The sequence below is a fragment of the Dictyostelium discoideum genome (assembly GCF_000004695.1).
Source record: "Dictyostelium discoideum AX4 chromosome 6 chromosome, whole genome shotgun sequence".
NCBI classification, from domain to species: domain Eukaryota; phylum Evosea; class Eumycetozoa; order Dictyosteliales; family Dictyosteliaceae; genus Dictyostelium; species Dictyostelium discoideum.
In genome coordinates this window covers 1988156-2002171 of record NC_007092.3, presented here as the reverse complement: position 1 = coordinate 2002171, position 14016 = coordinate 1988156, and the positions used below count along the sequence as shown (strand labels likewise).

Genomic DNA, 14016 nt, shown 5'->3' with positions numbered 1-14016 from the left:
ATACGACTACTATAGGGCGAATTGGGCCCTCTAGAGCATGCTCGAGCGGCCGCCAGTGTGATGGATATCTGCAGAATTCGCCCTTTCATTGAATCGGTTGGGCTAATTTTAATTGATTTATCAATTGATTCAAATGCTTTTTTAAAATCTGAATTATTATTTAATAATAATAAATTCTGTTGATTGAGATTATCTTTTGATATTTGATTATTTTTATTTTTATTTTTATTATTTTCATGTCGGTTATCAATTATTAATTTTATTTTATTATTATTATTATTATTATTATTATCTTTATTTTTATTTTTATTACTACTGGCTTTATTGCTATTTATATTATCATCATTTAATAGAATGAATAACGATTTACCTAATTTGAAAAGTTTATCATTTTCATCATCACAACCACTACCACTACCACCACTAATATCTAATGACTCTCTGATATTTATTTGTTGATTCATTTTTGAAAATTGAAAAAAAAAAAAAATAAAAAAAAAAAATAATTTCCAAAAACCCTAAAAAAAAAAAAATATAAAAAAATAAAAAAATAATTTCCAAAAACCCTTAAAAAAAAAAAAATATAAAAAATAACAAAATTAATTTATTTTTCCAAAAATAATATCCTCTTAAAAAATAATATCAAAAGTAATAATCAAAAAATATAATATTTTTGATTTTTTTTTTTTTTTTTTTTTTTTTTTTTAATTTACTTTTTTTTTTTTTTTTTTTTTAATTATTTTTTAAAAGGCCTAAAAAATTAATTTAAGGTATAGAGGTAACATTGGAGGTTAAGATTTTTTTTTTCAAGAAAAATCAGAAGTTATTTTATAGGATATTATATAAAATAAAATAAAAAAATATATTATATAAAAATATGTAAAAAAATAATGACAACACTTCGGTGGGTGGATATTACAAAAAAAAAAATCAGAATGTTACCTCTATATCTTAAATTAATTTTTTTTTTTTAGTAAAGAGAATTAATATGTATACTAATTCCTTGGACAATTTTAAAAAGTGATGGCAGAGAATTTCGATCTGTTTTGTTTAATAAAATTTCATTTTTTATAAATATGAATATAAAAAAATAAAAATTTAAATAAATATGAGTTAAAAAATATAAAAAAACAGATTTTTTTTTATTTTTTTTTGTAATATCCACCCACCGAAGTGTTATCATTATTTTTTTACATATTTTTATATATTTTATTTTTTTATTTTATTTTATTTATTTTATATTATTTTTTTATGAAATCTTATATTTTCCCCATATCTAATAAAATCATAAAGAAGGTGGTTGTGGGTTTTGGGGAATTTTTGAAAAAAAGATTTCACACGATATTATTTCACACTATTTTTGAAAATTTTCAGATATGAAAAAATAAAAAAAAAAATTAGAATATTATAAGTAATCATTATTTTATATTTTTTAGATACTCTTTTGAATTTTACATAATATAATATTAAATTAAAAAAAAAAAAAAAATGAATAAAAAAAAAAAAAAAAAAAAAAAAAAAAAAAAAATAAATCTTTTTTTAATATTTGATCCAATTTTTATCTTATTACAATGTGTTATGTTATTTTTACCAACAAATTATTTTTAAAATAAAATCCCAAGATTTTTTTTAAAAAAATAAAAAATATAAGTAAAATAAAAATAAAATTTTAAAAAAAAAAAAAAAAAAAAAAAAAAAAAAAAAAATTTTTAAAAAAGGTTTATTTTAAATTTTTTAAAATTTAATTAAAATTTAATATTTTTAAAAAAAAAAAAAAAATGAGTAAATTTGTAACAGTTGGTAAAAAAAAAAAAAAGCCCCTTTAAAATGGCTTATAAAATATATGGTGAAGGGGAAAAAAAGATATTATTTGTTATGGGTGTATTATCAAAAGGAAATAATTGGTCATCATCAGTTGAATATTTTAAACAATTTCCAAAATACCAAATCTGTATATTTGATCATTCTGGTGTTGGTGAATCTTCAAATTCTTCATTATTTGGTATTAATGGCCTTGCCTCTGATACTTTGGAATTACTAGACTATTTGAAATGGGATAAAGTAAATGTTGTTGGAATAACAATGGGTGCATCAGTATCATATGAGTTATCAATTATCGCTCCAAATAGAATTAAAACTTTAAATCTTACAAGTTTTTGTCAAAATATTGAGAAAACACTATTCCAGAATGGTATTCAAAGATTATTAAAACTTCAATTACATTCACTACTTTATGATATTGATGAACCAACCTTAATTTCAAATATAATGTTTTCACAATCTTATTTAGAATCTAAATCAAAAATTAAACCAATTGGGAAAAATAAGGACTATGTCATACCATTAACTGGAAAATTAGCAAATGATTTAAAATCAGTTTCTTGGAAAGCTAAACTCTCTCATATCTATTCATTGATTTCTTATAAAATTAAACAACCATATAAACCAAAGAGATGTTATTAAATAGACCATTTCCAATTGTAACCTTTTTCGGTACACATGATTCTTTCATTGATTGGAAGAGAATTATTAAAACTAATGATAAAATTCAACCAAATTTAGTATATATTTGTAAAGATGCTGGTCATGCTTTATATGCTGAAGATATTAAATCTTATAATGAAAATGTTGAAAAATTCATTTCATCTAAACAAAATTTATCAAATAAATTTCTAATTCATGAAACATTGGAATATAATTCAAAAACTATTTTAAATGATCATTATTCTCATTTAAATTATCAAAAAATTCCAATATTACAAACTCCACTATTTTTAAATACAAAAAATAATTTAAATAATAATTTTGCAAATTTTAAATCAACATTGTTGGAAAAAATTTAATTTTAAGGGTTTTTTAATCCCAAATTTGAAAAAAGTAAAATAAAATAAATAAAAAAAACAAAAATCAAATTAGGTAAAAAAAACCAAAGAGGATTTAAAATGTGAAATTTTTTTTTTTTTTTTTTTTTTTTATTTTTAAATTTTTTTTTTTTTTTATTTTTTAATTTTTTTTTTTTTTTATTTTTATTTTTAATTTTTTTTTTTTTTTTTTTTTTATTATTTTTAATTTTTTTTTTTTTTTTTATTTATAAATTGAATTAATAAAAATAAAAAAAAATTAAAAAAAATTTATACAACACACACACACTCATAAAATGCACTCTCCAAGAGATACAAGACATAATAATGGAAGTTCAAATGGCGATGGTTCAAGCCATAATTATAAAGATGACCAAAGTAGAGATAACTATAAAGATGATGAAGACAGAGACTTTGAAAGGTAAATTTAATTTTTTTTTTTTTTTTTTTTTTTTTTTTTTTTCCCATTATTTCCTATTTTATATAAAAATAATAAAAAAATAATAATAATAATAATAATAATAATAATAATAATAATAATAATAATAATAATAATAATAATAATAATAATAATCAATAAAGAAATGATCCAAAGTAAAAATATAATCAACTTCACTATGACACCTTATTTTTTAAAAAAAAAAAAAAAAAAAAAAATTTTTAAACTTATCAACTCCCAATCCTTACCAACCAAATTAAAAAAAAAAAAAAAAACACTCTTTTCCATATATAAAACTCCTCATACAAAAAATAAATATATAATTACAATAGAAAAATGAGATCACCCCCAACATCTTCAGAATCTCCACCAAATACCAATACATCATCAGATAATAATGTCGATCAAAACAATGGCAATACTTTACATGTATCCAACCTCAACCCAAGAACAAGAGAATCCGATCTAAGAGACACATTTGCATCAATTGGAAAAGTAAAAATATTATTAATCAATATTTATATATATATTTAAATAATTTTCACCCCTTTATCTTTCACTACTTTCCTTCCCTTCAATAATTCTTCAGCCAAACAATTTCATAATAATTTCAGTTCAGCTTAGTTCAGTTTAGTTCAGTTTAGTTCAGTTCAGTTTAGATTAACCCTTTCCAAATAACTTTTTTTTTTTATTTTTTTTTTGTTTTTTTTTTTTTATTTTTTTTTTCAACCATTATTAATTTTCTTTTTTTTTTTTTTTATTCTTCTTTTATAATTAGGTTATAGATTGCACTATTTTATTAGATCCAAATACTAAAGAATCAAGAGGATTCGGTTTTGTAACATATTCAAGTGGCGATGAAGCTCAAGATGCCATTCAACGTTTAGATTCCACAAAAATTGATGGAAATACAATTAGAGTTGAAAAATCAAAGAGATCAAAAGCACGTGACCCAACTCCTGGTTTTTATATGGGTAGTGAAAGAAAAAAGAGTATTTATTAAAATTTTAGTAATAGTAATAATAATAATAATAATAATAATAATAATAATAATAATAATAATAATAATAATAATAATAATAATAATAATAATAATAATAATAATAATAATAATGAAATTATAAACTAATTTATTTAATTATTTAGGACCATATGGAAATAATTTTGGTGGACCAAATCAACATCATCATCATCATCATATGAGAGGTGATCCACGTGGAAATCCATATGGATCATATCCAGGTTATCCAGGTAGTTATTCTAAATACCCAATGGCCCCACCACCATATGGTGGTGCACCTGGAATGGGTTATTATAATGGATATCCACCATCTTATCCATCCTACCCATCATATCCAACTTATCCAAAATATAATAACAACGACTCAAGATATTCACCTTATGGTAGAAGAGGAGGTGATGATAGAGATTCAAGAAGATCCTCCTCTTCCTCCTCCTCCTCCTCCTCTTCCTCTCATGTTGATCATCATCATGATCGTGATAGAAGATCAAGTGGTAATGATGATAGAGGTAGAGATTCAAGAGATTATTATAGAAGAGATTAAAATCTTTTTTTTTTTTTTTTTTAATTTTTTAATTAAAAAAAAAAAAAAAAAAAAAAAAAAAAAAAAAAAAACTTTTTTTAAAAAATAAAAAAAAAAAAATTGAAGAAACAATTTCATTTCACCAACAACAACAACTTATAACTTTTTTTTTTTTTATATATATTATTTTTATAAACAATTCAACAAATATATTTTATTTTTATAACCAATGAGTGTTTTAATAGAAACTAATCTTGGTGATATTGTAATAGATTTAAATACAGAGGAATGTCCAATAACTTGTAAAAATTTTTTAAAATGTAAGTATTAATAATAAAAAAAAACAAATAATACATTTATATTAACTTATTAATTTTTAATTTTTTTTTTTTTTTTAATTAAGTATGTAAAATAAAATATTATAATTTTTGTTTATTTTATAATGTTCAAAAAGATTTTTTAGTTGAATGTGGTGATCCAAGTAATACAGGTAAAGGTGGAGAATCAATTTATGGATTATTATATGGTAATGAAGCAAAATATTTTCAAGATGAAATTAAAAAGAGTCTTAGACATAATGAAATTGGTACAGTAGCAATGGCAAATACATCAAAGGATAAGAATGATTCAAAATTTTATATAACATTAAAATCAGATTTAAATGAATTGAATGATAAACATACAATATTTGGTAGAGTAGTTGAGGGTATTGAAGTATTGAAAAAAATTAATTCAACATTTTCAGATAGTAATAATAGACCACTACAAAATATACGTATATTACATACTATCATATTGGATGACCCATTTCCAGATCCAAATGGATTATCAGAGCATATACCAAATCAGTCACCAAAATTCATTAAACAATCAAAAACAGATGATAGATTTGAAATTGATGAAGATTTAGATAAAGAGAATCGTGGTAAAACAAAAGAAGAGATTAATGAAATCATTGATGAAAAAGATGCAAAATCAAGATCAGAATTATTGGAAATGATTGGTGTGTTACCAAGTGCCGATATTAGACCACCCGATCATGTATTATTCGTTTGTAAATTAAATCCAATTACAGAAGCTGAAGATTTAGAATTGGTATTCTCTCAATGTGGTACTGTTAAAAGTTGTGAAGTTGTACGTGATAAAGTTACAAATGATTCACTTTGTTATGCTTTTGTTGAATATTCAACAAAGGAAGAATGTGAAAAAGCATATCTTAAATTGGAAAATATTTTAATTGATGAAAGAAGAATCCATGTGGATTTTTGTCAATCAGTTGCAAAAGTTAGAAATAATCAAAATTCATTAAGTATATATTTTTTTTAAAATATAAAAGTATTATACTTTTATAAATATATTTTCTAATTTTTATTATTATTTATTCTTAAAAAAAAAAAAAAAAAAAAAGAAAACTTTTTAACAAGAGGCAAAGGTGGTAGTGGAAGATTGGATAGAAAACATATATTAAATAAAAACTACCAACAAGAATCAGGTACAAAGGGATATAATTATGTTGATGATGATGATAGAAATTTTAAAAAGCAGAAAAGTAATGAAAAAGACTCAAGAGAAAGAGATATGAAATCATCATCATCTTCATCATCATCAGAAAGTGATAACCGATACAAAGATAGAAATCATCATGACAGAAATTACAATAGATCATATGACAGAGATAATAGAAATAAAGATGATGAAAGAGAAAGAGATAGAGAAAGAGACAGAGATAGAGATAGATACAGTGATAGGGATAGAGAAAGAGATAGAGATAGATACAGTGATAGAGATAGATACAGAGACAGAGATAGATACAGTGATAGAGATAGATACAGTGACAGGGACAACGAAAGAAATAGAGAAAAGGACCGATATAGACGTTAACGAAAATAAAAATCAATTTCTCAAATATTTCCTTTGCTTTTTTTTTATTTTTTTTTTTATTTTTTTTTTTATTTTTAGAATTCCACCAGGGGACCCATTCCCGAAAATTTTAAAACAGAAACAAAAAATTTTATTTTATTTTTTTTATTTTTATTAATAAAAACACGAAAACGTAACAAATTTTTATTTTTATTTTTTATAATTTTTCTGTATTCCAACTAATAAATTTTACACAGTGTTAATTTTTTTTTTTTTTTCATATTTTATTTATATATATTTTTCTTTTTTTTTTTCTTTTTTTTTCAACCAACTTAAAAATTTAAATGAATATAAATAAATAGAAAAATAAAAAATTAATAATAATAATAAATAAAAATAAAAATAAAAATTTGAAATAAATGACAATGTGAAATACAAATGAAGATAAAAAAAAAATAATATAAACTTTTTTTTTTTTATTTTTTATTTTTTGTTTATCAAAAGATAAATTAACAACAGTTAAAGAAAAAAAAAATATAAAAATTATTGGCCAGATTGGTATAATAAATTATCTATGGAAATAAAGAATGAGATTTTCAAAAATACAATAAATTTTAAAATTGATATCGCATAAATAATTTATATAATTTTTACAACCAAAAATAGCTTCAAAGATTTTCCGCTTACCAAAAGACCTCTTTCTATAGAAAGAGTTTTTGCTCAGTGTGCTTACAAATTTAATTTTTAATGAAATAATAATAAAAATAATAATAAAAAAATAATAATAAAAAAAAAAAATTATAATAATAATAAATTTAATTGTACAATTTTTATTTTTTAATTGAAATCATATGGCACAGCAAAAAAAAAAAAAAAAAAAAAAAATAAATAGTTTTAAAACAGTTAAACACACCAACACACCTACAAAAAAAAAAAAAAAAAAAAAAAAAACCATTTCCAAATTTTTTTTTTTTTTTCCAATTAATCATCAAAAAATGAAAAAAAAATTATTTAATGAATGATGGCTGGGAAAAAATATGGAATATATTTTTCAAATTCACACAAATTTTTTCAAATATATACAAAATTATGTTGAAAAAAAAAAACCCCACAAGTGTGGTATTGATGACTTTAAAAATAGAAACACACAAAAAAAAAAAAAAAAGTATTTTCCCAAAATTGGTTTTTTTTTTTTTTTTTGTGAATGAAAAATCATTGTGAATACCCTTTAAAATTTTAATATTAAATCTCACACAAAAAAAAAAAAAAACCCCACACCACACACCCCACTCCATATAATCAATAATAATATTATTTTAAAAAAAATTAAATTTTTTTTTTAACTCTCAATAATGTAATAGCCATGAATTTAGTGTGGTATTCATCGTTTGTATTATAATACTACTAAAATTTAATTTTCTCCATACAACCAACATTACAACAACGACAACAAAAGTGGTGCTGCAACAACAAAAAACAAAAAAAACAACAATAATATTATTGCATTTACAAATTATTTTTTTAAAATCAATAATTATGGTGGAACCCACTAGGTTAGCTGTGGTGATTTTTTTTTTTTTTTTTTTGCGCAATTTTAAAGCTATATTATTAAACTACATCTGGCTTGGAGTAAAAAAAGTATTCATTAGCACACACTTTTAAATATATATTTAAATTATATATTTTTATATTATAATTAATATTAAAAAAAAAAAAAAAAAAACCAAAAAATTGATTTGAACTTGATAGAAATTAAATTTTTTTTTTTTTTTTAATCACCACAAGTAAAAAAGTTTGTATCATACATTAATAGATTAATTTTTTTTTCTCATACTAACTATAATTTTACAAATTATATTAGATAGTTATAATTAAAAAAAAAAAAAAAAAAAAAACCTTATTTTAAATAATTATAAAAAAAAGGTAAGTTTTTAGGAAAATAAAATATTTTTAAATTTATTAAAATAAAATAATTAATTAATTAATTAATTAATTAATTAATTAATTAATTAATTAATTAATTAATTAATTAATTAATTAATTAATTAACCAATTAATTAAAAAAAAATTTAATTTTAAAAAAAAAAAAAAATTTATTAATTTAATAAATTTATTAATTAAAAAATTAATACCTTAATAAATTAAGGGAATTAATAATTAATGAATTAATAAATTAATGGAATTAATAAATTAATGGATTTTAAGAAATAAATTAATATTTTAATTAATTAATTAATTAATTAAATAATTAAATAAATAGTTATAATAATTTCTAATTTTTTTTTTTTTTTTTTAAAATAGGTTTCTGTAAATAGCATCAACCATACCTTTTTTTTAAAAAATTAAATTATAACTTTTTTTTTATTCTATATATTATTTTTGTTTTTTTATTTGTGTAGATAATAAAAAAAAAAAACTATAAAAAAAAAACAAAAAAATTATAAAAAAAAAAAAAAAAAAGAAATATAAACTAAAACAAAAAAAAAAAAATAAGAATCAAAAATAATTTTAATAATTACCCATTATTTTAATTTTATTTTTTTGAATCAAAATGGGTACTATTAAAACGAAGTTTAAAAATAATTATTTAAAAAATAGTTATTTATTTATAATATATATTATATTATTTAATTTGGTAATTGGAATCGCAAATTCGGAAGCATTAGGAGTTCCATCAAAAATTCGACCAGGAAGATATGGTGAAATTTGTTCCAACTGTACACCAAAGAAATCTTACTTAGATTTTTCCTTAATTTCACCAACTGGTTTTGAATTAGTAGATAATGCAGAATTAGAATGGACAAAAGATTTCCCATCGGTAAAAGTTTCAGTGAATGGTTCTCAAAATCCAGTGATTATGGGTCAAACTCACCATTACAGTGAATTGCTAGAAAATGTAAATTTCTTTAATATTACAGGTCGTACTGATATAAAATCATTGATGCATTATTCATGTGGTAATGCAACATCAAGCGTTGTATTTGAATTCACCAAACCAGTAGAGCGTTTCCTTTTATTGATTTTTGGAGTGAATTCAGAGGTTTCATTGGTTGTTGACTCTTACGATGCCTATGGTTATCCAGTGAATATGTTAAATTGGGATACATTAGATCATGGTTTATTATCAACTCATTATCCATCAAACACTTCAATCCATCATCCACCAGCAGTTAAGCAATCACACAATAGTGCAACATTGGATTTAACATGGTCAAATAAAGGTTTCAATACCTATATCATTTTAGAGCCAAATCAAATGATTTCCAAGATTATACTTTCAGTTAAAGGTGTACATTGCAATGAAGAGATTTGTAAAGGTCAAGCATTATATTATTCTTTAGTCGCATTGGGTGATTGTCAAGATAGTAATTTGTTTGCAGTTGGTAATTATGTGTTCTTTGATGTCAATCGTGATGGAGTTCATGAAACCACCGAATTGTTTGCTCCAAATGTAAAGGTAGAACTTTATGATGCCATTTCATCAACAAGATTAATCGCTTCAACATTCACCGATCTCAATGGTAAATACTTTTTTGATAATCTTCCAGAGGGTGCTTATGTTGTTAAAATCTATCCACCATCTGATTATATGATTAGTTCAAATGGTCCTGATAATGTAATCAATGCAATCACCAGTTTTTCAAATTCTTTTGTCCTCACCATCAATGGAACCAATGTTGTTCCTGTCCCACCAAACAGTGGAATCAATGCCACTTATTGGAATCCAAAAATTAATGGTGGTATCACTTTAATTAGATATGCCATCTCTGGTAATGTTTGTAATGATCATGATGATAATGGTGTTAGTGATGGAAATTTATCAGGTATTACTGTTCAATTAACTACTCCTTCCCATGTTGTATTAAAAACCGCTCAAACTGACTATGCTGGAAATTATGTTTTCGATGATTTATCAGAAGGCGTATATAGTGTACATTTCATCCTTCCAGAGAATTACTATTTTTCAACTGCATCACTTTCACGTTTATCTCCAGGTGGTTATTTAGATGGTTTACAACTATCTCAAAATACCACAACTCTCACTCAATCCTCTCCCAATGTTCTTATACTTCCAACTACCAATCATCTCTTGTCAAATGTAAACATTTGTATGAAGACTAAAACTTTTGCTTTGTCTGGTTTCACATTTAAAGATGCCAATAGTGATGGTCTTTATTTATTAGCAAATCAAGATTTACCATTACCAGGTGTAGTTGTCCAATTGTTCAAATCTGGTCAATCTGCTATTCCTCTTGCAACCACTACCACCGATTCACTTGGAAAATACTTTTTCGATTTAATCGTTTCAGGTGATTATGATATTCATTTCAATGCCCCAGATGGTTATCATGATACCAAAACCTCTTCACAATCATTGGCAGACAGCAATGGTTGGATTCGTTCAGCCAAAGTAAATGATAACACTGTGGTACCAAATACTAATCCATCTATAAAGGCAACCGACGTTTTACAAAACCAAAATGCAGGTTTTACTCTTAATCAATATGGTATTGGTTCACATGTTTGGTTGGATTCAAATAGAGATTCTGAACGTGGTCCAACAGAAACCACTGGCGTTGCAAATGTAACTGTTAATCTTTTACTCAATGGTGTCGTTGTTGCCACTACAAAAACTTCAGCCGATGGTTCTTATTCATTTGATGGACTGGCTGCTGGTGTTTACAATGCTCAATTTATTCTTCCAAGTAATCTTTACAAGTTTTCCCCACAATTCGATGAATCAAGACCTGACACAACTGGACTCGTACAACAAATTAATCTTACTCCACAAAACCCACAATTAGTTGCTGGTACTGGTTTACCACCATATCCATTGGCAAACAAAATCGATCCAACCGTAAATGCAGGTGTTTATAAAGTTGATTTCGCAATTGGTGATCTAGTTTGGATTGATAAAGATTCAAATGGTGTTTTTAACCCAGCCACTGATCAAGGAGCACCATTTGTTACTATAAATCTTGTAAACGAAAAAACCTCTGAATTATTAACAACTCAAAGTGCTCAAGATGGTAGTTATAGTTTCAATCATTTAGCAGCCGGTAATTATTGTATCCATTTTGTAATTCCACAAGGTTACAAAGCAGTTACAACCTCATACTATAGTGTAGGTGATGAAAATGGCGAAGTTTGTTTCACATTAAATGTTGAAAACTCTGACTCAGCTTCTTCCTATACCAAACATTACCTCACTCCACTATTAGGTGATTACATTGACGATACATTGGATCAAGGTATTGTCATGAGTACATTTGCAATTGGTGACTTTGTTTTCATTGATAGCAATCGTGATGGATTATATCAAAGTTCAACTGAAACTCCAGCAGAAGGTGTTAAAGTAGTTCTTTCTCAAAGTGGTCATTTGGTTGCCGATACTCTTACTGATTCAAAAGGTCACTATGTTTTCGATAATATTCAAACAGGTGTTTATGATATTGCATTTATAATACCATCAGGATATCAAGTTACTTCACCTTCTTCCGATAATAAAGCAAATTCTCTTGGTTTAGTATCTACAATTGATTTATCATTCAATGATGATCAAGTTACTCCAGTTAACCCATCAATTGATGGTCCATTGAAAGCTTCTTTCATTGATAGAACAATTGATGCTGGTTTGGTTAGACCATTGTTTACAATTGGTACTCATGCATGGATAGATGAAAACAATAATCTTATTGATGATGATATTTCAAATGGTTTACCAAATATTACTATGACATTGATCAACAACGCAGAGGGAGGTAAAGTTGTTCAAAGTGTTTCAACCGATTCTAAAGGTCAATATAGTTTTACAAATGTACCAGAAGGAGATTATTGTGTTGTTGCAACCAATAGTAACCCTTCATTATCATTATTACCAAAGAGTGCAGACTCTCCATTTGACGCCGCAGGAAAATATTGTTTTGTTTTAGTTGCAGGTGATAATCCAAGTAAAACTGATGCAAATATTGGTTACACAACAAAACTAAGTGTTGGTCAATTTATTTGGGTAGATTCAAATAATGATGGTTCATTTGATAAGTCAAAGGAGAATCTTTTATCAAATACACTTGTTACAGTCACTATTACCAATCAAAAAACAGGCCAAATACAATCAGTTGAAACTTCAAAAGGAGATTATCAATTCATTGGATTATTACCAGGTGATTATTGTGTCCAAATGACAATTCCTGATAATTTCAAACAAGTTGTAATGGGTGTAGATTCTCCATTCAATTCAAGTGCTATTTCTTGTTTCAATCTTAATTCTACCTCTAGAAATGATATTAACTTCGGTTTAGTTCCATTGTACCCAGTTGGTGATAAAATATGGATAGATCCATTCAACACTGGTAAACAATTGCCAGATTCACCAGGTATTTCAAATATTCCACTTAGTTTAATTTCTCAAAAGACTAATCAAATAATAAGTAGCGTTGTAACTGATTCAAATGGTAAATATCAATTTGAAGATGTCCCACCAGGTGATTATTGTATCAAAGCTACTATCAATAGGGATCAATACTCTTTGGTTAATAAATCATTGGATTCACCTTTCCAAGTTTCAAACACTAATAATGTTGAATCATGCTTTACAGTTTCTGGTCCACTCGATAATCAAGACTTGGGTTTAACTCCATTCCTTGAAATTGGTACTTTTGTTTGGGTCGATGGAAAGGGAAATAATTTATACGAAAAGTCTAAAAATGATATTCTAAAATCAGATGTATCAATTACATTGACCAACATTGGATCTGGAGACTCGGTTTCAACTATCACCGACAGTGAAGGTAAATACAATTTCAATCATTTATTAGCAGGTGATTATTGTATAAAAGCAACACAACCAGTTCCATATCAATTTGTTGTAACTTCAGATGATTCAGTTGTAGACTCCAAAGGTGAATATTGTTTCAAATTAACAGAATCAAATCCAAATATCAATATTGGTTTAGTACCACTCAATAGTATCGGATCAGTATCATGGTTAGATAAGAATAATAATGGCAATAGAGAAGACAATGAATTCTTACCAGGTGTAGAATTATCATTACAAGATTCAAATGGTAAAGTATTAGATACAACAACAACCGATGAATCAGGTAATTACAAATTTGATAATTTATTACCAGGCGATTATTGTATTATCGCAACAACTCCAATCGGTTCAATTCCTGTTACTGGTAGTTCAGATAATCTTTTTGTAGATGATAAATATTGCTTAACATTCACAGGACCACAACCAATCGATAGAACTGATGTCAATCCAGGTTTTGTATCAACACTCGATATTGGTCAATATGTTTGGATC

The 14016-nt window shown here is 24.5% G+C and overlaps 5 protein-coding genes across 5 annotated transcripts in view, besides 1 other annotated feature; 4 read left to right on the top strand and 1 right to left on the bottom strand.

Moving 5' to 3' along the window:
* Positions 1-86: a sequence feature (contains vector sequence).
* On the bottom strand, positions 1-464 carry DDB_G0292728 (hypothetical protein; the record flags this gene model as incomplete). The annotated part of the gene is made up of 1 exon (XM_629578.1): positions 1-464. A coding segment is annotated over one exon (464 nt), but the record flags the coding sequence as incomplete, so codon positions are not given.
* Positions 465-1827: 1363 nt separating this feature from the next.
* On the top strand, positions 1828-2843 carry DDB_G0292700 (hypothetical protein; the record flags this gene model as incomplete). The annotated part of the gene is made up of 2 exons (XM_629577.1): positions 1828-2455; positions 2578-2843. 2 exons carry the CDS (start codon positions 1828-1830, stop codon positions 2841-2843), a joined length of 894 nt encoding a protein of 297 aa, XP_629579.1.
* A 314-nt stretch (positions 2844-3157) lies between these two features.
* On the top strand, positions 3158-4865 carry DDB_G0292698 (RNA-binding region RNP-1 domain-containing protein; the record flags this gene model as incomplete). The annotated part of the gene is made up of 4 exons (XM_629576.1): positions 3158-3282; positions 3633-3795; positions 4079-4292; positions 4447-4865. 4 exons carry the CDS (start codon positions 3158-3160, stop codon positions 4863-4865), a joined length of 921 nt encoding a protein of 306 aa, XP_629578.1.
* Positions 4866-5073: 208 nt separating this feature from the next.
* On the top strand, positions 5074-6725 carry DDB_G0292710 (hypothetical protein; the record flags this gene model as incomplete). The annotated part of the gene is made up of 3 exons (XM_629575.1): positions 5074-5164; positions 5248-6153; positions 6253-6725. 3 exons carry the CDS (start codon positions 5074-5076, stop codon positions 6723-6725), a joined length of 1470 nt encoding a protein of 489 aa, XP_629577.1.
* Positions 6726-9255: 2530 nt separating this feature from the next.
* The window catches only part of colA (colossin A), a gene marked incomplete at both ends in the record, with an annotated part of 33422 nt that continues 28661 nt past the window's right edge, over positions 9256-14016 (top strand). Inside the window, one exon of the mRNA XM_629574.1 lies at positions 9256-14016. This exon is cut by the window's right edge and continues 24883 nt beyond it. Within this exon, the coding sequence (XP_629576.1) occupies positions 9256-14016 (4761 nt within the window).